The sequence below is a fragment of the Camponotus vicinus genome, unplaced genomic scaffold (assembly GCF_025532165.1).
Source record: "Camponotus vicinus isolate PSW18456_S1 unplaced genomic scaffold, iyCamVici1.0 SCAF_13, whole genome shotgun sequence".
Lineage (NCBI taxonomy): Eukaryota > Metazoa > Arthropoda > Insecta > Hymenoptera > Formicidae > Camponotus > Camponotus vicinus.
Genome location: NW_028141949.1, coordinates 15,853,467 through 15,873,498, shown reverse-complemented (window position 1 = coordinate 15,873,498; position 20,032 = coordinate 15,853,467). Strand labels below are relative to the sequence as shown.

General features: G+C 40.0%; 4 protein-coding genes across 8 annotated transcripts; 3 read left to right on the top strand and 1 right to left on the bottom strand.

Moving 5' to 3' along the window:
- Positions 1–576: 576 nt before the first annotated feature.
- Positions 577–5,192, top strand: Cyce (cyclin E). Its single transcript, XM_083087377.1, has 3 exons — positions 577–2,292; positions 2,739–3,357; positions 3,515–5,192. Exons 1-3 carry the CDS (start codon positions 2,279–2,281, stop codon positions 4,259–4,261), a joined length of 1,380 nt encoding a protein of 459 aa, XP_082943503.1. The 5' UTR covers positions 577–2,278; the 3' UTR covers positions 4,262–5,192.
- Positions 5,193–5,641: 449 nt separating this feature from the next.
- Positions 5,642–13,976, top strand: Tacc (transforming acidic coiled-coil protein). Of its 5 annotated transcripts, none has more exons than XM_083087337.1 (7): positions 5,642–5,925; positions 6,248–6,419; positions 10,581–12,231; positions 12,304–12,605; positions 12,712–12,941; positions 13,070–13,381; positions 13,500–13,976. In XM_083087337.1, exons 2-7 carry the CDS (start codon positions 6,306–6,308, stop codon positions 13,693–13,695), a joined length of 2,805 nt encoding a protein of 934 aa, XP_082943463.1. In that variant the 5' UTR covers positions 5,642–5,925; positions 6,248–6,305; the 3' UTR covers positions 13,696–13,976. The 5 variants fall into 5 exon arrangements, with proteins under 5 accessions (XP_082943463.1, XP_082943464.1, XP_082943468.1 ...); XM_083087338.1 differs by having other exon boundaries at positions 5,646–5,777; XM_083087342.1 differs by lacking the exons at positions 5,642–5,925; positions 6,248–6,419 and adding an exon at positions 9,062–9,447.
- Positions 6,984–17,073, bottom strand: Mi (cyclin E-interacting protein minus). The gene is made up of 5 exons (XM_083087368.1): positions 16,722–17,073; positions 15,615–16,360; positions 15,248–15,523; positions 14,654–15,161; positions 6,984–14,501 (listed from the first exon to the last, which is right to left on the bottom strand). The coding sequence occupies exons 2-5, from the start codon at positions 16,352–16,354 to the stop codon at positions 14,277–14,279; spliced, it is 1,749 nt and encodes a 582-aa protein (XP_082943494.1). The 5' UTR covers positions 16,355–16,360; positions 16,722–17,073; the 3' UTR covers positions 6,984–14,276.
- A 288-nt stretch (positions 17,074–17,361) lies between these two features.
- LOC145964516 (mitochondrial import receptor subunit TOM40 homolog 1) lies at positions 17,362–19,723 on the top strand. Its single transcript, XM_083087372.1, has 6 exons — positions 17,362–17,775; positions 18,343–18,457; positions 18,577–18,830; positions 18,906–19,067; positions 19,141–19,290; positions 19,377–19,723. The coding sequence occupies exons 1-6, from the start codon at positions 17,589–17,591 to the stop codon at positions 19,514–19,516; spliced, it is 1,008 nt and encodes a 335-aa protein (XP_082943498.1). The 5' UTR covers positions 17,362–17,588; the 3' UTR covers positions 19,517–19,723.
- The last annotated feature ends 309 nt before the right edge of the window (positions 19,724–20,032 follow it).

Below are 20,032 nucleotides of genomic sequence, written 5' to 3'. Positions count from 1 at the left end.
TTTGTGATAAACAATGACAAAGTGTCAATTATTTGCTAAGAAGAAATTAGAAAGCAGAAATTATGGGGAAAATAAAAATTGCAGCGAAAAATTGTGTCAATTTTATCCTCTGATCTTTGCTGGTTTATTTTTCGCGTGCGTGAATCGCACACATGCTAATTTAAAGCTTTGGTATATATATATTTACATACATGTCAGACATTATCGGAGCAACTTGAATAATTTGCAATCTAGATGATTGGTGATTTTTAAGGGAAGATTCGACGACAGACGCGACGTGTCGCGGTGACGTTTGAAACTCTTTTAAAATGCATCTGTAGGTAAAACAGTGCTGTTATGATAGCACAATATATTTATTAAAATATCGGTCTCGTTTCTCAACAGAGAATACTATTCGCGTCGATATATTTCGACTTGACACAAAATATAACAATGATAAAAGAAGCTTTGCTTTTTTGCAACAAACATATATTTCGACATTTACAAGAAAAGAAAACATTTTGTATTTTTCTGCTTATTTAAAAGATCATTCTTTTTATTTCACCAAATATGTATATGAATGAATGTATGCTCTTTTATTTGCATAATCGTTCGTAAATTGGAAATTATTAAAGAGACATTGAAATTCGAAACCTCGAATACGCCAGAGATGTGAGGGTACATGGAAAATATGGTAACATTGGAACAAAATTACAATTAATTCCTCGCACATTTTGTTATTATTTTTAAATTAGTGTAACATCCCATTATTTTTCAACGTTACATTATCGACGTTTAATTATCGGCACAAAATTATGCACACTTGTCTATCCAAGAGAAAATTATTTCTTTACATGATATAATATTCGCGTCATAAACGTCATCATTACATATATCATTATGCATGCGTAATAGATGGTTCGATAAAGAGAGCAATTTTTTTACATGAGAAAAGAAGGGCGATACTTTGATGAGAAAGAAACAAATCTCCCCGGAATCCGCTCGTTCGAATCGCGTAGACAGGTATACACGCAACGACGCAATGGACGATAATACGTGGCAAGAGTCGCTGTTCCTTGCCCCCGTGAAACGACTAACCGAAAGTAGGAAAAGACCGCGAACGGCAACGATTTACGCGCGTACGTTTCCCGCGTGGTCGCCACTGCACATAGCGCATGCATAGGCTCGCGCTTGTATATGTGTACGACGGATCAGCTGAGCGCCAGCTGTGCACTGTGCCGCGCGCCCAGTCGGCCAATAGGCGGCGAGTATATCAGCGCGGCCAGGCGCTCGCTACTTCGGCTTCGGCGTTCCCGCGAAACGCCAATTCGCATCACAAGCGCCAGTTCGACGCGAAATCGCGTCTTTGCCCGCGTTATCCGTCAAGTTTCCCGATTCGCGGTTTACGCGCCGCGCTCGCCGCACCGTCCACGCGCGCATCTCCAGGGTGAAAACAGCGGTCGAGGAGGAGAACCGGCAACGCGGATCGAGAGAAGAAACACACCGATGTGCGTGACTTCGGCGCGCAGCTACGTGACTTCGGCGGGTTTTCGCACCTTCCGTTTACCGCGCGCGACCGTTTGAGCCCGATGCGTCTCGTCCCGACGTCACTATCGAGCCGATCGACGTCGCTTCTCGTGCTCCAAGAGGCTAATTTCGTCCGAACTTTCGTGAGAATTGGTCGGACGCGGTGCCTCGTCCTCGGAGGGACGCCGATCGCGGAGTCGCACGGTCGGACGGCCGGAGGGATCGGAGCCGACGCGCAGAAGGGGAGGTATCCCGGAGTCGAGGTATCGCGCGAGGACAGCGTTATTGTGTGAAATTGTGTGCCGCGGAAATCTCGAAAAATCTGCCCTCTCTTTGAGGTTATGTGGCATATAGAGGGCGTTACGGGACATGCAGGGGTTGGTCGTCGTTTCGCGCGCTGTACTCCCGCGCTTCGAGATCCACGTCCTCAATTTTCCTCGGAATATCGTTGATTCGCGGCTCGCGCACGTCGCGGAATAGCTCGTAAGGGAGACGAATAAATTTCCCGATCGTCGAGATCGTCGCCGAATGAAAATCGCGGGACGGTACGTCGAATCAAAGACTGCGCGAGCGAACGTGCATTATGGCGATCGGATGCGTGTAGGCTTCGCGCGCGCCTCCGTTTTTCGTCGTTTTCCCTGGGAAATCGTTGCATCCGGATCGAGGAAATCGGACGTGCGTCTCATTCGAGAGCCCGCTGTCACGTGCACTCGAGAAGAAATTATTCCGACGGCGGATATTTCTCGTACGGGTCCGATAATCGCGCGACAAGATGCCACAGACTAGGTGAGTGATCGACGTTCCATTTGGCGTTAAAAATTAAGATGTATCTCTCTTTCGTAGCCTCAGACTCATTTAACGCAGGTTGAAATCGACTCGGCGCGCATCGATTGCCCGATTAAAAATATTTTTTTTCCATTCCCGCCCAAACTTTACTCCTATAACCTTTGTCCTTTGGACACCCTCTTCTCCGAAACCTCGGCAGGCTTACCTTCGATAATGCAATAATTTAGCATCTTTTTAATTTCTCCGATAATTTTATGTACCATGCAAATCTGCGAGCTAACGACACGTTTCGTTTGCCCTAAAAAGACCATTTCCGACGACTATTGAATTTTTGTACATTAGTAGGAGATATCCTTGTTTTGATTTATTTTGTTTGCTTTGTTAGAGCTAAACAAAGCATTGGGACAAATTGTAGAATTGATGATGAATTTTTTTCATATGTTTAGTTTGCAGGAAAAAAAGCTGTTGCAAACTTACTTGCAAACAGGCAAGCTGCAGTGTTTAAAACGTAAGAGACGTACAACAGAGCTCTCGGAGGATTCGGAAAATATATATCCACCTGCTAAGGTATCAGCATTGTCTCACGTCTCGTATGCAGAGTCTTGTCATGGTACACATTCGGTAGATACTGCGTGCACCCCTCAACATCAGACAACATCTCCGTTGAAAGAACAGCAGGAGCCAACTACATGGTCGGAATTAAGAACCGCGACTTGCTTTTTAACCCCGTCGGCTTCTAATAGCACGTCTATTAGACCTAGTCCATTACCAACTTCTCTTCCATGGGCCGATGGCAGTCAAGTATGGTCTCTTATGTGCCTCGGGGATGAGAAAACTTTAATTCAGAGAGATCCGGAAATGTTCCAAAGACACCCGACATTGCAACCAAGGATGAGAGCAATCTTATTGGATTGGTTGATTGAAGTTTGCGAGGTGTACAAACTACATAGAGAAACTTATTATCTCGCTATGGACTATATAGATAGATATCTGTCTATTCATCGTGATTTACCCAAAAATCAATTGCAACTCATCGGGATAACTTGTCTTTTTATCGCGTCTAAGGTAAATTTGTAAATTTCTTTATGCATTTCCTTTGCGCATTTGTTATATTGTTTTTGCTTATGTGTTTCAGTCAAGAAAGAGAATAGTATAAATAAAATTTTATTTTTGCAATCTAAAAATATATAGTTATATTTAATAAGACAATTTATATTTACAGGTTGAAGAAATATATCCACCCAAAATCGCGGAATTTGCGTACGTTACGGATGGAGCCTGTACGGAGGAAGAAATTTTAGGAAAAGAGTTAGTGATTTTAAAAGGGCTCGGGTGGAATTTGTCTCCGATAACTGCCCCAGGATGGCTCAATATTTACATGCAAATTGAATCAGGTGACTCGTCCAGACCAAACACCTTTATATATCCGCAATATGGCGGATTGCAATATTCTCAGGCGGCTCAACTATTAGATTTGGCGACTTTGGACGAAGGTTGTTTGAAGTTTCCATATAGTCATATAGCCGCAGCAGCAATTTACCATACTCAAGGAAGGGAGTGCGCATTAAGAGTATCCCGGCTCTCGTGGGAACAGCTTGCTCCCTGCGTCAAGTGGCTCACAGCATTCGCCACTACTGTCGCGGAAGAGGATTCCCAGTCTCTCTTAAAGTCTACAATCACGTCCGTAGAATCACACTCTGGATCTGGACTGAAGGCCACTGTACCTAATATTGTTGTAGACGAATCGCATCGCATACAGACTCATGTAGTCGATTTAAATATGTTGGAAAAGGCCCAGCAACGATTGGCTGGAGAAATTTTGAACGGCTACGCGAACGATTCGGACACGAATGTTGAATCTGGTAGGCAAAGCCCGAACGAGAGTGGTCTTTTAACTCCACCATCTAGTAATCAAAAAAATTCCCCGCTGTCATCGTGTCCTACACCACAATTACATCCTTATACATAACCAAGCAATAACCGCAAGCATTTTTTATACTATATGGTAAATTGTTTACTACATTCAGTCGTCAATCACTCAGAAATTACAGATTTATTAGGAATTTGTCCAACAGTGTAATTTGGGGAAAGGCACTGCCACGCATGCAATTATGAAAAAAATGATAACATTAGGCCTTGTGACACATTATTGTATATATAATATGATACTTTCTAATTATATCTATCATTACGATCAAATGATTGGACTTAGTAATAAGATTCAGTAAAATATCAAACATTTTTTAAATGTGCACCGAATAGCACAGTCAGTTTAACACATCACTTATTTTATTACAGATAATTAAAAAAAAAGTGGCTTCGTCTTGTTTATAAATGTCTTTTAAAACATTTATAGATTTAAAATGGAAGCCATACACATGGCTATTTTCTGTGATTATATCCACTGCACTGAAATTTCACATCTTATATTAACAGATTAGAATTAACTTATGTTTATTACTTTACAAATGTAGGTGTAAGAAAAGAGAAATGCTAGTGCCTGCGAGAAGTGCTCTTAAATAAATATTTTTACCTGATTTTGAGAGAGAAAGAGAGAGCGCATTGTGAATAGTATTCTTTTATACATGCTCTATTGTACGGCGATGTATTACGGCTTTATTGTAACGGATAGATATGTGTACTTTTATGTATATCGTGGAGAATCTATTGAAACGAAGATCGTTATATTGAATTAGAATAAATGACGAAGGATGAATGGGAGATGAAAGGAAAAAGTGTAAAGGTTGCAAGAAACGACGATAAAAAAAAGGCTAATAATCTCTAATGAGTAAGCGTTAAAATTTTGTGGTGAATTTGCGCTGCCCGGCATGTAATAATAACGCGGCGGTTTATACATATTTGTATGAAGAGTTTGACAATAAAATAAATAAAATCGCAAATTTATAGCATTGTAAATTATTATACTCTCGTATTTTTGAAAATTGTATCGATTTGCTTGTAGGAAATTCCTAGAGTAACATCATTTGATGTCTTCGAATGTACATTTAAGACCATTTATTGTACAAATCTGCACATAAGAAATAATAATATAATACGCTTCTCGCGGAGAAACGAGGGGGAAAATGCAATTGTCAGGATTAGCATCGCGCGTTGGCGCGACAGCCGACGGCAGAGCGGCGGGACCGAAGGCGGGAAAAAGCTCGGCCGGCTCCAGGATTTCAAATTGAACCGGATTCGATTATCGAATATCGCGGCTCATTCGAGGGTCCTGCGTTACCAACCGACAGGAACGTTTGAGTGGCTCCACGGTGGCGCGCCGCGAAATGCAACGGCGCGTCCTGATTGGTCGCCACGTTCGCATTCAAGTCTGTCAAACGGTTCGCGGCCGTTAGTCGAAGCGATCCGCGGTCTCTCTCCGCGCGACGAATTCGCACGTCCGTCCGATCCGGTGCGAGCGCGGTTATTACGTGTCTGATCCGGATTCCACGACGTCGATGCGACACATTCCGAGCGAGCCAACGAGTGTACGACGAGTGTATAATATATAACGGATTGTTCCCTTTATTCTCGAGATAAACAATCGAGTGGAGTGTGTGCGCGCGTGCGCGTGTGTGTGTGTGTGTGTGTGTGTGGGGTCGTTTTCGAGTGCGTGCAAGAGTGCGTCCGTCCCTCGTAAGTAATCCCTCGCTTTTTCTTTTTCCCGACCTTCGCGCTCTTTCCTTCGCATAAATTTAAGAAGGAAACGAGGGAAGCTTCACTGATTCGGTGGAATGATTTTTTTCTAGAGGATAATAACTTTGTAACGTCAGATTCTTTTTAGTCGGAAAAAAAGAAATATATAATTACATTTTTCCATCTTATTTCATATTTATTGCGAATAGGAGATAAGGAGATATTTTATCTACGATTCTCTCTTTAAGTATCTTTCGACTCAATATACAATACTTATATATTTTCCAATACAATATGTGACATTCGTGATATTTCGTACCAGGAGATTGAACGAGACGAATTTTCGAGATAGAGGAGAGCATCGAGAAGAGCGCGATAAGATGTCGAGTCCACGAGGGATCGGGGGATCTGTTCGCGATGGCACGAGGGTCGTTCTGAAGGAGATAACCGCAACGCTACATAATTCGCCACCGATTCATCCTGCTCGACGAAAGGTACTCTTGATGAACCGTTAGCGAAAATCTCTCATTAGTCATCAACACTATTGTCCGCTTTCATTTTCTATTGTATGCAACTTGAGAGTTTTACTTGGACGAGAGCGTGTTATGCACCTACATGTTACACACCTCTTCTCGTGCATTTATTTGCATGGAATTAAATAATACGGAAATATAACATGACAGAGCCTACGCGGCAGCCTCTTCCTTTCATCCTTGTTCGCGCTCTTCTGTTTTCACTTTCGCGGCTGATAGTCAGACCGGGGAGAATGCATTCCTATAAATAAACTCCGTATCTCCAGGAGAGAGAAGTACCCTGAAACAAAAATAAGCTTCGCTTCCCGTCATGCGGGAGCATTTCTTTGAAAGCAAAAGAACGCGAATAAATTCGAGTTTCGATATTAAATCCTCGAATGCTTTCCACGATACGGAAAAGACCACGATGCACTTTTTTCGGGATAGCTGGAATATTGCACACATTATATATCAAATCTCATCAAGTTTCTCGCGATTTAATAATTATTAGTAGTTTTGGGAATTCGAATTAAATGCTCTTTCGTCTCTAATGCTACTATATACTCGAATTTATTTTCAACTAATTTTAACAGCGAGATACAACTGTAAAGTCTCTATGAGCGTATCAGTATAATTGATCGTACTATGATCGTACTCGGATGTAATAATAATAATCATCATCATCATCATCTATAATCATTTTAAATTTAATTTCATGCAAAATATATATTTCTCGACATTTCAATCTAAAGATTCACATCTCCATGTGTATGTATTCATTTAAGAACATGTACATACGCATATCGATGTAGCATCGATTAATATTCAATATATATATTACAGGTGTTTTAATAAATCGGCGATCTAAAAGATACGCTCGCTTTCATCGAACTGCCTCATCCCTATTGTTTCTCTCGAGATGCGTCTTCGTCTGGAATTCAGCTCCCTCAGCAATCGCTATCAATGTGCTCGCTGCACCCTCGACGATACACTCGTCTCCGCGACATCCGCGTTACCGAGTGCAATCGCATCGCTCCAGATAGCGCCACGCTGGTCGCGCGACTTTCAGGCGGCTCGATATGACCAGACAAGTCCTAACGTTCCCACCACTTTTCTCCATAGTTGGCGATCTTTGCGGCACAATGTCCGTACGGCGTGTGCGCGGCTACTGTACGCTACGGCTCGGCAGTGAGAGGCGGCCGAGAGTTAGTATGCATCACCGTGGCATCACGGCGGAGGCGATGATACTCGCGGCACAGCACTCGCCGAAGATCCGGCCGTCGTGCGACGACATCGTCGTGTGAAACTTTCCCGGGGATTATCCCGATTATCTCGTATCTCGTCGAAAGAGGTGAGGCCCCGTCAACCCCGTTGCCCTTTTTCTCTTCTCTCTCTCTCTCTCTCTCTATCTTTTCGACGATGTCGATGATGACGAGGACGACGACGACGACGACGATTCCTTGCGCGTGCACATGCACCTACGTGCGCCGAGTGTGTCTCGTTCCGACCGATGACGACAGTGGTGGTGGTAGTGGTGGTGACGATAGTGATAGCGTGAAGGTGGACTTGTGGAGTATCGACTAGGGAACGCGCCGGGCTAATATTAGAATTCCGACGAGATAGATACGCGTCTTGTCGTTGACCTCCCGCCGTGGGCCCTAATTTTGGGTCCGCTTCCGCTGAAGTACCTTCTTTTTCTCGACTTTGTTACGAAGGCGTCAATCGTGTCGTGTCGTAGATTCCGGACGAGAGCGCGCGACATTAAGGATACGTTAGAGCGATGTACGAGCGTCATCGTCTTCTGGAATTGATCAGGGAGGATACTTGCCGCGTCATATAATCTTATCGGCCACTTTCTCGTATCTACTACTTGTATTTTCTTCTGTATTTTATTACTCGCGCTTTTATCGCCATTGCCGCCTTCTTCCGTTCTTAGAATAGAATTCTCTTAATAAAATACATACTTTCTTTGTAACTGGGGATTCTGTATATAGAACATGTGAATTTATCTATATTTTATTATCTATCAGCTAATTATCTTTTGCCAATACGTTAAATAATTTTTTATTATTTTGCACGATATAATTATTTGATCATTTTCTTCTATCAATCGATACGTTTTTATTCCTCTGCAGAGGTCAATATCCGACCCCGCATAATGACGCGCTATAATTGTGATAAAGAATTATGTACATCTTCGCATATGAGTTGCGTCACTTGATGCGGCTCAAGAGCACCATCGTTTATATCGAAGTATTATGAGAGGCGCGCTCACACAGAACTAAAGAGGGTTGTTCGTCTTAGAGGGATGAGAGAGAGAGAGAGAGAGAGAGAGACACACCCCGAGATGGTTCTGGAGCCTCCGCTGGCGCGGTCAAATGAGAATGAGTCATTGCATGACGGTTGCGTTGCAGTCTCGATGATGTCAAGAGCGCGCCGAATAAGGAGCGCGAGACAACTCGTGTGTTTCTCGTTACGGATTAAACTCGACTTTGTCATTTACGTCTTGTATCTTTTGTCGCTTATTGACCTCATTTCCAAAAGACAGGCTTGTGCGTCTCACCCTCCCAATGTACAATCTCCAATTTTTCACTCCTGAAGGTATATGACGCTAATAAATTTCCTCGCGAGTGTAAATTATCACAATCAGATATGTCTCTCTTGTTAATGATAATGAACTATGCTCGGTATTTATTACGATAAAGGAGACAGCGCGAAAATATTTATAGCCATGCAGTCGAGAAATAGAAACGTGGGCCGAGTGCCGAAAATATTAATGTCCCGAATAATAATATTTACGTCAACCTCAAAATTATTTACGCGTGGTAACGTTTCTTTGGCGGAGGACAATTGTGTCAAGGGTAATAGCACAGAAAGGGAAGTGAAAACGACGTCTCGTCGTGGGGTTCTTCGAACCTGCGTGTAAATATGGGACTACGCTGCGCGTTTGGTGACAGCCGAAAGTGGAGAAGTCCTCTTGCGAGAGATCATGGGGAATCCTCTGTCAAAGGTATAAGTTGACGATGTTACCATGTATAACAAAGTGGCTTCGTCATTAGTTCTTTTTGCATATCTTGTTTGTTGCATCACGCGAGAATTATGTTGCTCGACAGCGCGGATACTCGGTTAATTACCGCGTGAGATAAAATCGCTAGCAAATATGATTTCTGCCATTAGAATGCTCATTGTTATCTCTCATTGTGTATCAAAAAAAAAAAAAGAAAAAAGATATCTTCCTTCCTGCTGATTTTCACAAGTTAGTTTATATAGTTGTATAGTAGAACACGCACAGTCAATATTGGATAGATAGAATAGAGAGTTGGACTTGAACTTGAAAAAAATTTAATTGAATTTTACGTCTCCTCGCAGTACGTCACGACTTTATGTATAGAGATGTATTCCTGTAATCTTCCAATTGCGTGATGTCTTCACGTTCCTCTGTATTTAATACCGCCGCGTACCGTTATACTCCGCATTCTAAGCCGCAAACTGACGAATGTGCGTGATTTCCAGCGTCTCGCGCTTTCCCCGATGTGGAGCAGCCACGTTTTTCCGTAACCACGTCGTCGCCTTGAAGAGACGAGCGGAACTGTGGCACGAACCATGGCCAGAGCCTTTCTCTCTCTCTCTCTCTCGATATGTTTTATAATTAGCCCGAGCGAGGCGCGAGATGGTTGCGCAATTTCTTTCACGAAAAATCGCCAGACCGTCAGCTGATCGTTGCGACGTAGTCGCAATGTTCCCAGTGAATGTTAGTATTTCATAGACTACGCTCGGCTGCGATCAACATGGAATACATCAATAAGCTTTTGCATCGCGCCATCGCGAATCCAAGAATATCCCCTTCATCTATACCGACGGTATTTATTTTGCGTCGCGCACACTTTCATAGGCGTTTTCTATCGAAATCTCCCCTCACGATTGACGCGCTTATCTGTCGTTATCTCTGCGATGATATGTCGAAAGATCGAAGAAAGCTTCTTCTCTGTGCAATGTTTGACGAAAAAGTCACACTGTGTATTATAGAATTCCCATCGCTGTATGTTCAGCGACTATACTTCATCCTTTGGAAATGAGACACGCGAGAAAGGAGATGTGAGGCAAGAATGAAAAATACATTTTAACGCGCATTTTTATTTTCAGAACGGCAACGACAGTCTCGTGTCGAAGACTGCGGAGCATGAGATCAAGGTCCGTTTCGCCCGTGAATTTGCCGACGTAGGATCGGTGACGGAGAACCTCTGCTCAGCTCCGGAGAGTCTCTCGTCGGCCAGCAGTTTCCACAGCCTTAGCAGCACTCTCAGCACGAAAAGCAGCAGCGGCATATGTCCCGATTCGACGCTTGAAAGTTCAGACGACATCGCGGATACGTCTTACGTCAACTCCAACATACCCGGTCTGGAAGATTTGATCGCTGCGTACGCCGACATCCATCTGGAAAGTGAGCGTGACGTTCCCCAGGATCTCAGTCAGGATCAAACCTTCGCATCGGCCACAGATGAGACGCCGTTTCACGCGAGCGATTGTTCCCTTAACGAGGATCTGCCGGATAACACCGATAATGAGACACAAGTAATCGAGGCGAGCGCCGATTTACATGAGACAACATATGTATCGTTGAATCAAACCGATACTTTTGGGTCGTCTAAGAGCACGCTTCCCATTCAAGACTCGCAATTTGTGACTCCCTATCCAGACCATGATGCATCAGATGCACAGATAGAAGAATCGATCGATAAATGTATTCTATCGCAAGAAAGTGATAATGTAGCTAATAAATCTGGGACATGTGACATTGCAAGTAACATTGTAAAAGACTCATTACCGACGAATAATGAGAATGATAATCAATCGAACGTAACAATCGCTATTTCGTCTAACGATTTAATTCCCAATGTGATCAGATTCGATAAGGAACAGAGAGTGGAAGACAATCGCAGCGTCGAGACATTAGAAAATCCAAAATTGTGTCCCGTCGAAGTTTCTGTTCCGTCCATATCTTCGTTAACGCAATATGCGGAAGGCTCTTTGTTACCCGGTATATCATCATTATTGTTAGAAGATACGAATAGTAAATCGAAGGAAAATAATGTACAAGATTTATCAAAACTTGCCCAAGAAATATCATTAGCGGCATTATCGCCTTCCGATGATACTCATCAAAGATCATGCGTGTTATCGCAAATAAGTATAAACGATCCTCAATCAGTCGTTCAGTCAGAAGAAAACAAAGTTACCAAGGAACAAGATTTACAACAATTGGATAATTGTGTTGTATCGGATAATCAAGAAAACAGTGCACGATTATTAAACAAAACCAGTATTATAGAACCAAAAATATTGGAAGTTAAGGAAACGAATGTCGATAAAAGAGATTTAGAAATAACAAACGTAATATTAAGTGAAACACAGAGTTTTTCACCTGAAAAAGAAGCATATAATGAGACTCGTGTTATAAAACGGTGTAACCCATCAGAAACTATAATTATAGAGAAAGAAGAAAATATCGTAAACAGTGCAGTTTCGAAGGATTCTGTTAAAGAAAAGGAGACTATTGTAGAAGATCTCGACCGTACACTTACATTGCAAGAAGTAGACATAAACTTTGCATCAGATGAAGAACAATATCAAGAATTTCAGCCTCAACGACAAAGCACTACATTATTGTTGAGCAACAAACAAGCAGATTTCGAAGAATTCAGATCCACAGTGGAAAAAGTTACTAATGAGTTGCTCAATCCCTCACAGGAACTTGTGGAAGAGGCAGATCAATTTGTTAGCGCAACAGATGAAAGTGAGTTTGGAGTATTGAGACTTTTTTTCGCAAATTTGTGAGATTTATTAATTGAATGATATTGTTTTGCAGTTTTCCAAGATCCTTCTACATTCGATTTCTTGTTAGCACGAAGTAATTCTAAGCGTACAGATCGCCTTAGAGCGGAATCTTTGTATGTTAAATTTGACCCATTGATATCGAATACCAGCATGTTGCCTCAAGGTAATGTGCCGCCAATAAATGAAGAGCAAAATGGCAAGAGCGAATCGCCACTTCCCGATGTTGGTACACCAAAACGTAATCCTGCCATAGCAGCTATAGATAGGCTGCTTTTTTATAGCCCTCTTCCTAGCGGAACGGTGCAAAAATTAGAGGAAGCTCAAGAGAAAAATGTAAATAAAAATCTCCAACTAAATTTGTGCATGTATATTTCTAATCATTATGCTACGAATTAAATCTAAATTTTAAACCTATCGTGAGACAACAAAATTCTTTCAGGAGCAACCAGTAGAAGAGCCTAAATCCGACGCACCGCTCATTGCCGATATAGACATGAGTAAGGAACTTGAAATTGTAAGAACGACAGTACTACAATTAGAAGAGGAATTAGAGAAACAGAAGAAGGAACACGAAGTAGAATTGGAAAGGCAAAAGGCAGCTTTTCAGGAAAAAATTAATAAAATGCAGACACAAATAGCACAAGAAATAAAAACCAAAACCCAAATGACGTAAGTAATTTATTCAACATCACATATAAATGCTTTTTATGTATGTAAATAAATAAATAAATAAATAAAACTTATATATATGAGCTTATATAAATCATGAATAAAATATGAAAATAATCAATTTTTAGAGTCGTTGTGGAGGAATATGAGAAATCGATTAGTAGATTACTCACAGAACGGGAGAGGGATCGTACAAACTTTGAGCAAGAAAAGGCAAAGTTGCAAGAAGAGTTGCAAGCTGCAAATCACCATTTAACTAATACGGAGGCGGCTTTTAATGATGTACATCAAAAGTATGAAAGACTCAAAGGAGTTGTATCGGTGTACAAAAATAACGAAGCTGTATTAAAAGAAAGTATTCAGGAAAATGTAGATACTATAAAAACGCTGGAGACACGATACGATCAATTGAAGGAGCATGCAATGACTCAATTGGAAAAGTATGCGATCGACACACATTATCAATACATAATCTCTCATGAGACAGACAAATCTCTCTTAATAAAAAAAAATAAATAAATAAATATATATATATATATTATCATATTTTTTTTTTAGAGCTAATCTGGAGTTGGACGGAATACGAAAGCAAAACGAGGCGGAAACGGTGAAGCTGCGTGCAATGATAAAGAAAGCAGAACTTAAGAGTAATTCACTCACCGAGCTTGTAGAGCAGAAATCTAAGGAAAACAAGGAACTGGCGAAGATCCTAGACGAGGTTATCGCTAGGGTTGGGCATGGAAACTCGGAGTGAAAATAAGAATAAAGACTAATTGCGCCACGTGTCGCAATTGTGACGCGGTTAGTCTATTTTTTTTTTTTTTTATCATCCTCTTTCACTGTCTTAAATACAAACATATTTTAGATATATGACGGACATATGTATACATGTATTAACTCGATAAAGTTATTGTAAGTTGCGTTTTACTTCACAGGAAAGCGCCTTTTATTAATTATTTATATAAGTTGTGAAAGATAACTATTTTAAAGCTAATAAAACACTATGCTTATTAAAAAAAGGGAAAAACATTTTTATATACAAGATAAAAAAGTATTTTGACACCCTGCAAGCAAATAGAGGTGCCATACAATCCCATTTCTTAAATGTTACATTACTATTACTATAACGCGTCTTGTCTTCTCATGTTATTTAAATTATATAAAAGTCAATGTGTACAAACATGTGTGCAGGTAAAGATATAAGCACCTACATTGGTCATTTTAATAATGTCCCGTTTATCAAAAAGCAAACTGCTTAATAATGTTCTGTTCATCCAAAAGTAAGCAGCCTTGTGTGATTTTCTGTATTTGACTAATTTGCATTAACAAATACTGTCAATCCATTGGTCTAGTATCAATAAGAAACAATACATGATGCTTGGCCAATTTCAACATACGATCAGTTGTACTACCAGGTTTTCGCGGAATATTCCTATTTTCGAGATCGGGCATGAATTTTTTTATTATGCGCGCTAAACTCGCGGCATATTGTTTAAATTTCGGATGATTCATGCCGATGCCTTTACATCGTAAAGCCTCTGCAACTGCCCAAAGTAATTTCTGGAAAAAAAATTATACATAATATTACACATAATACACATGCATATGTACATACGTACATGTGTATATGATCGGAAAAAATTATTTCATTAAAGTACGCGCGTGCACACATATACGTACAAAATATTAAAGTAAAATGAGATGATATATACCTTTCTGTGCGAGTCACTGAGTTCATTCCTTTCTTGATTAAAAGACGTATCATTTTTCAAAAAAATGTTGCTCGACGAATGTCTATCCCATGTAACTTTCGAAGTTTTTAATTCATGCATGCAATCGAAAGATAAGCTTTTTGCCCATTTTAATCGTGGCCCTTGCAATTCTTCCTCACATTTCCTTTTCCTGCTTTCTTCTCTCAATGATGCTTTTTTCAGATTCTCGGACTCGTCCTTTCTTGGTGTCGAGAATAAAACACGTTTGATTCTTTGAGAATCTGAGTTAATTGTATTTAATTTACTAGGACCGGCATGATCCGACGGTGGGCTTTGAAATAGCGCACGTCTCGAAGTCTCTAGCTTGGCTTTGTATGGACTCGGTCCATCCAACATTAGTCTCCGAACTGCCTTCTTCTTTGCCGAGCTTCTCGGACTTTTACCTCTTGGACTTTTGCCCCGTGGACTCTTACCTCTTGGACTTTTTCCTTTCTTATATGTAGGTTTCCTATATTTCACGCAAAAATTTTTTATTTATTTCTTTTCAAACTTAATTATTTTCTCTTTTATATATGAGATAGATGAGATACATACTTTATTTGTACCATTAACTGCTTTTTATTAGTACGTCCTAATCCTTGCAAGTTAGCGCTACAAAAGGTTTTACGTCTCCTGGCTAAATGTGTCAATCTTTTCTCTGGACTCTGACCGTTTCCGCGCTTTACTAACAAACTTCGCTTTCTTGCACTTCCTGGTGCTTTTTTCGAAAACCATATATTACAAGTTGATTGTGTTTCAGCTCCTATATACCTCTCGCATAATTTAACTGTTAAATTTTCGAATTCTTCTACACTTTTGCTTCTATTATAACTAAAATTTAAAAAAAAAAAACAATAGGGATAGATATACATATATATATCAGGGTAGATACTTTATCATAAATTAAACGCACAAAACTTACTGTATGCCATAAAACTTGTGAGAATATGCCTGAGGCCACTTTAAAGTCGTAGCCTCCTTTTCATCAATTGTATGATAAAGAAGGGATCGCTCATTTGGAGGTAAATTTGAATTATCCAAGATCGGTGGAACTCTTACCGTTTCTTTAATCGTATTAATTGGATTCTTTGTTTCCATAGGAACAATATAATTACTATCACCACTGCTAATATTGCTAATATTATTTGGGTCCAATTGTGTACTTTCTGCATTATTAACCGGTGAATTGCAAGTGTCAAAGGCATTTGTCAAGTTTCTCGGAGTACCCCTTGTACATTGAGAAATATCTCTACCTTCTCTCCCTGCGATTATCTGCTTTTGGGATTTTGTGCTTTCTACAGCTTTCAAATTTTCACTCGATAATGGATATTCAATCCAGAACAAATGGCGGTTTTCATAAATATTTTGTAAAAAATCAAAACAATCGTTCTGACATATCGTATGTCTTGGCGGAGGTGGCACGCCTCTCAAAAACTTGTTAATTCTCGTTAGCAAATTATTATCCGATTTTGCAACTAATTCTACTTGAGAGGGTTTTTGAGGGCTAACTGTCGCTAATGTATTACTATCGAGTAATGTATTAACAATTTTATTATCCACCTTTCTTTCAGTATCGCTATCAAACATCTCTGGACTAGAGATATTTGGCAATGTCTCTGCAACTTGTAAACAATCATATTGATTGGCGATGCAACAGTCCATGGAGCTCTGTGAAAACCCAGAAAACCATCTTGTTGAAGATTGTGATAAATTTAATGACTCATACAATATATAATCAGAGATATAATATCGGAAATTAGGAAAAAAAAGATAAAATCTCCGAATGTTGCATCACTGACGACATATTGTTGTAATGTCTATCTCATAAATTCAATTCTATCAGATTTTACAGATAACGTTTCGTCTATGAAGGTATTTAAAAAAAGCACATGCATCTCCAGTCGCGAGAACTCGAACATGTGCATCTAGCGCACGCATGATCGATCGTGAAAAAAATTATAAAACTGCAACGTTCGAGAGATACATATGTAAGAAGTGCGAGTGCGCGCTACTGCGCTTTTATAGTTACCTGGTATTTATGACAGTCTTAGAAAATTCAAGGAATCACGTTTTTTCTTCTCCTTTGTAGACTCTTCTTGCCGCTTTTGTAACATAAACGGCAGTTTATCACGCATTGGCTGTGGAGCAAATTCATTTATCTTTCGAATCTCCGCGAGAGTCTCACGAGAACCATGCTGTTACAGTATACACCGTTCCGTACACTGTAACCTGTAACCTGTAACGATTAAACGATGCGACTGAACAGATGTGACTGTACATACATATATACATAATACGATGACGATGCGACGACTCCGGCTGCGGTCAAGACTGCACTACGAATGCTTTGAAACATCATTCTATCTCTGTTCTATATTCCACGAGAATAAAGATAGAACGATGTTTCAAAGCATTCGTAGCACTGTCTTGACCGCAGCCTCCATCGAGCAACGTCGCCAATCGTGAAGAAAAAAAAAAATAACTAGCGCGATATGAGCGGGGAGATTGACGACAGATGTCGTTTTAAGGTAAAGACTTTAGGACGAAACGACGAATCTGATTTGCTACGCCACGTCACCATACTTTTTTTTTTCTCTTTATTTCCCGGATCCTGGCATCTTTAATACGTTGGCATCCCTGCGTGACGCGACTATAGCGCCGATCACGTTCGCGAAGGAAACTTTGCTCTTCGTACAAATGGCGGCTTACGGTGAAACACGCTGTACCGTATAACCCGTACGGCTCATCCGGCCCGTTTCCCTCGTCGTGGAAGTAAAAAGTTGAGGTTTCCGGCACGGCCGATATCCGTTAAACTGACCGGACCGAGAGGACGCGACAAGCGTCGAGCGCGCGACAAATTGATCGATAAATCGTGCCGATAAGAATAGTATAAATAATGGGCAACGTGATGGCATCCGCGCCTCTTCCACCTCCACCGCCTTACAATCCGCCACCGGGTCCTGGACTGATGCCGAATTTAGGAAAACAGGACTCGTCGTCCATGGACGCGTACGCGCCCGCCGAGACGACCACTCGGATCGAGAACCCGGGCACCATCGAGGATCTGCACAAGAAGTGTAAAGGTATCTCGTCCAAGCACGTGTCACGATCCTCGATCGCTTCCCGCTATCTCTTCGGGTAGACTTGTGTTTTTCCACTTTATCACAGAAAACTCTTCGCAACTCTTTCCGGAACTTTCTAAATTATTCCTCGAGGAATGGTCCTCCTTGTTTGGACAGCTCGTTCATCTTTGGATTAGAGTGCAAAAAGAATATATATTATAATTGGATATCCTCATGTTTTAGTTATATAGATTTCTTTCATATCTCATTGTTTATCTTTTCTCTTGTACCAATGTTGCTCTACATATTTACACAATCGTACAATGACGAGTTAAAAAGTGAAGCAATCGAGAAGAAATGACAAACGGAAAATCAAAAAGTATATTATAATATTCAATTTGATTACATGATATGTTACAAATTTATTATTTCGATGCGATATAAGTGTGAAAAGATGGAATTTCTCTCAAATTATTTTGCCATTGTACTTTCTGACTGATTATTTTGCCATTTTGTTACGCTATAATTTGTATGTACATGTATTATGAACAATTTAACAATTGACTACATTTATATATTTTTTTACAGATATATTTCCTATAAATTTTGAGGGAGCAAAATTGGTTGTTAATAAAGGATTGAGCAACCATTTCCATATTTCACATACCATTAACATGAGTTCTGTAATACAGTCTGGCTATAGGTAAATTAACATAGCTAGCTCTATATGTGTGTGTATGTGTGTCTGTATATATATATATATGTAAAACTTTACCTCGATAATTTTTATAATATATATTCATTGTGTCACTAATTTTTCAGATTTGGTGCAACTTATGTTGGTACAAAACAAATTTCACCTACAGAAGCATATCCTGTATTGTTGGGTGATATCGATCCAAGTGGAAATCTTAATGCCAATATCCTTCATCAGCTTGGTTCAAGACTCAAAGGAAAATTGGCGGCGCAAGTACAGAGAAATAAATTCACCGCTATACAAATGACAGCTGATTACCGAGGTGATGCGTATACTTGCTCCCTAACGTTAGGCAATCCAGATATCCTCAATTGTTCCGGTAAGTTGATAAATTAAAAAGTATCGGTGAGTATATGTATCATTTATATAAAAAATGTCGTCAATTTGTTTTCAGGTGTACTTGTTTTACATTATTTACAAAGTTTGACACCATCACTTGCATTGGGTGGTGAACTTGCGTATCAACGTGGACCTGGTTTGCCAGGTGGACAAATTGCATTATTGTCCGCAGCAGGAAGATATACTCACGGCGACTCCACATTTAGCGGTAGCATTAGTAAGTAACGTTCTGGCTTCTCTGATAATACATTTTTAAAGTCTCTGCATTTTGTAAGCAATTTTCTTTTAAGGTCCATCCGCTTGCCATCTCTGTTTCCACCAACGTGCTAGTCAACAATTACAAGTGGGAGTGGAATTAGAAATCAATGCGCGGATGCAAGAGTCGACGGCAACAATTGCCTATCAAGTCGATTTACCTAAAGCGGATTTAGTATTTAAAGGTATGTTTGTGCTCGTAATTATTTTACTATTTTAACTTTATTGAGCATAATCTTATCCGATTCTCTATTTAATTAATGATGCGCAGGTAGCGTAGATACGACTTGGACGGTAGGAGCAGTCCTAGAAAAGAGACTACAACCGTTACCATTCTCGTTCGCGCTTAGTGGTGTAATCAATCACAGCAAGCAGCAGTTTAGACTGGGTTGCGGCCTAATCATCGGTTAAGAACGACGCTCGATTTGCGAGATGCAGATCCGAAGTAACTCCGCTTTCCGTACAGTCGGACAGTCGTGCAATCTTAAGATCCAAGATGCTGTATCGATTCCTTTCTGATTTCATTCAGAACATCTGGCATGTCGTGTTTCATTAAAGCTATGACTCATGTTAAGCGATCGTGTTAATTTGATTAAAAGATCTATACACATTTTTGAATTTCTCGTTTTAATACATTGTCCATTTTTTTTTCTTTTTTTCTTTCTTCCTATTTATAACAATTTTTTAACATTGAGATATTGGTAATATAGATAAAAAAATTGAAATGGAAGGTAATGCATAGTAAATATGTTATTTCTTTTATAAAAGTGAGATCCATAATAAGAGATTCAGATATATATTTCATAAACAGATATATCTTATTTAATAAACGACACGAAAAATTGTTTTTTTTTTTTTTTTTACATTTATGTATTGACAATATTCTAAGCAATTAGTAAATTTATTGATATATTTAATCAATCTCTA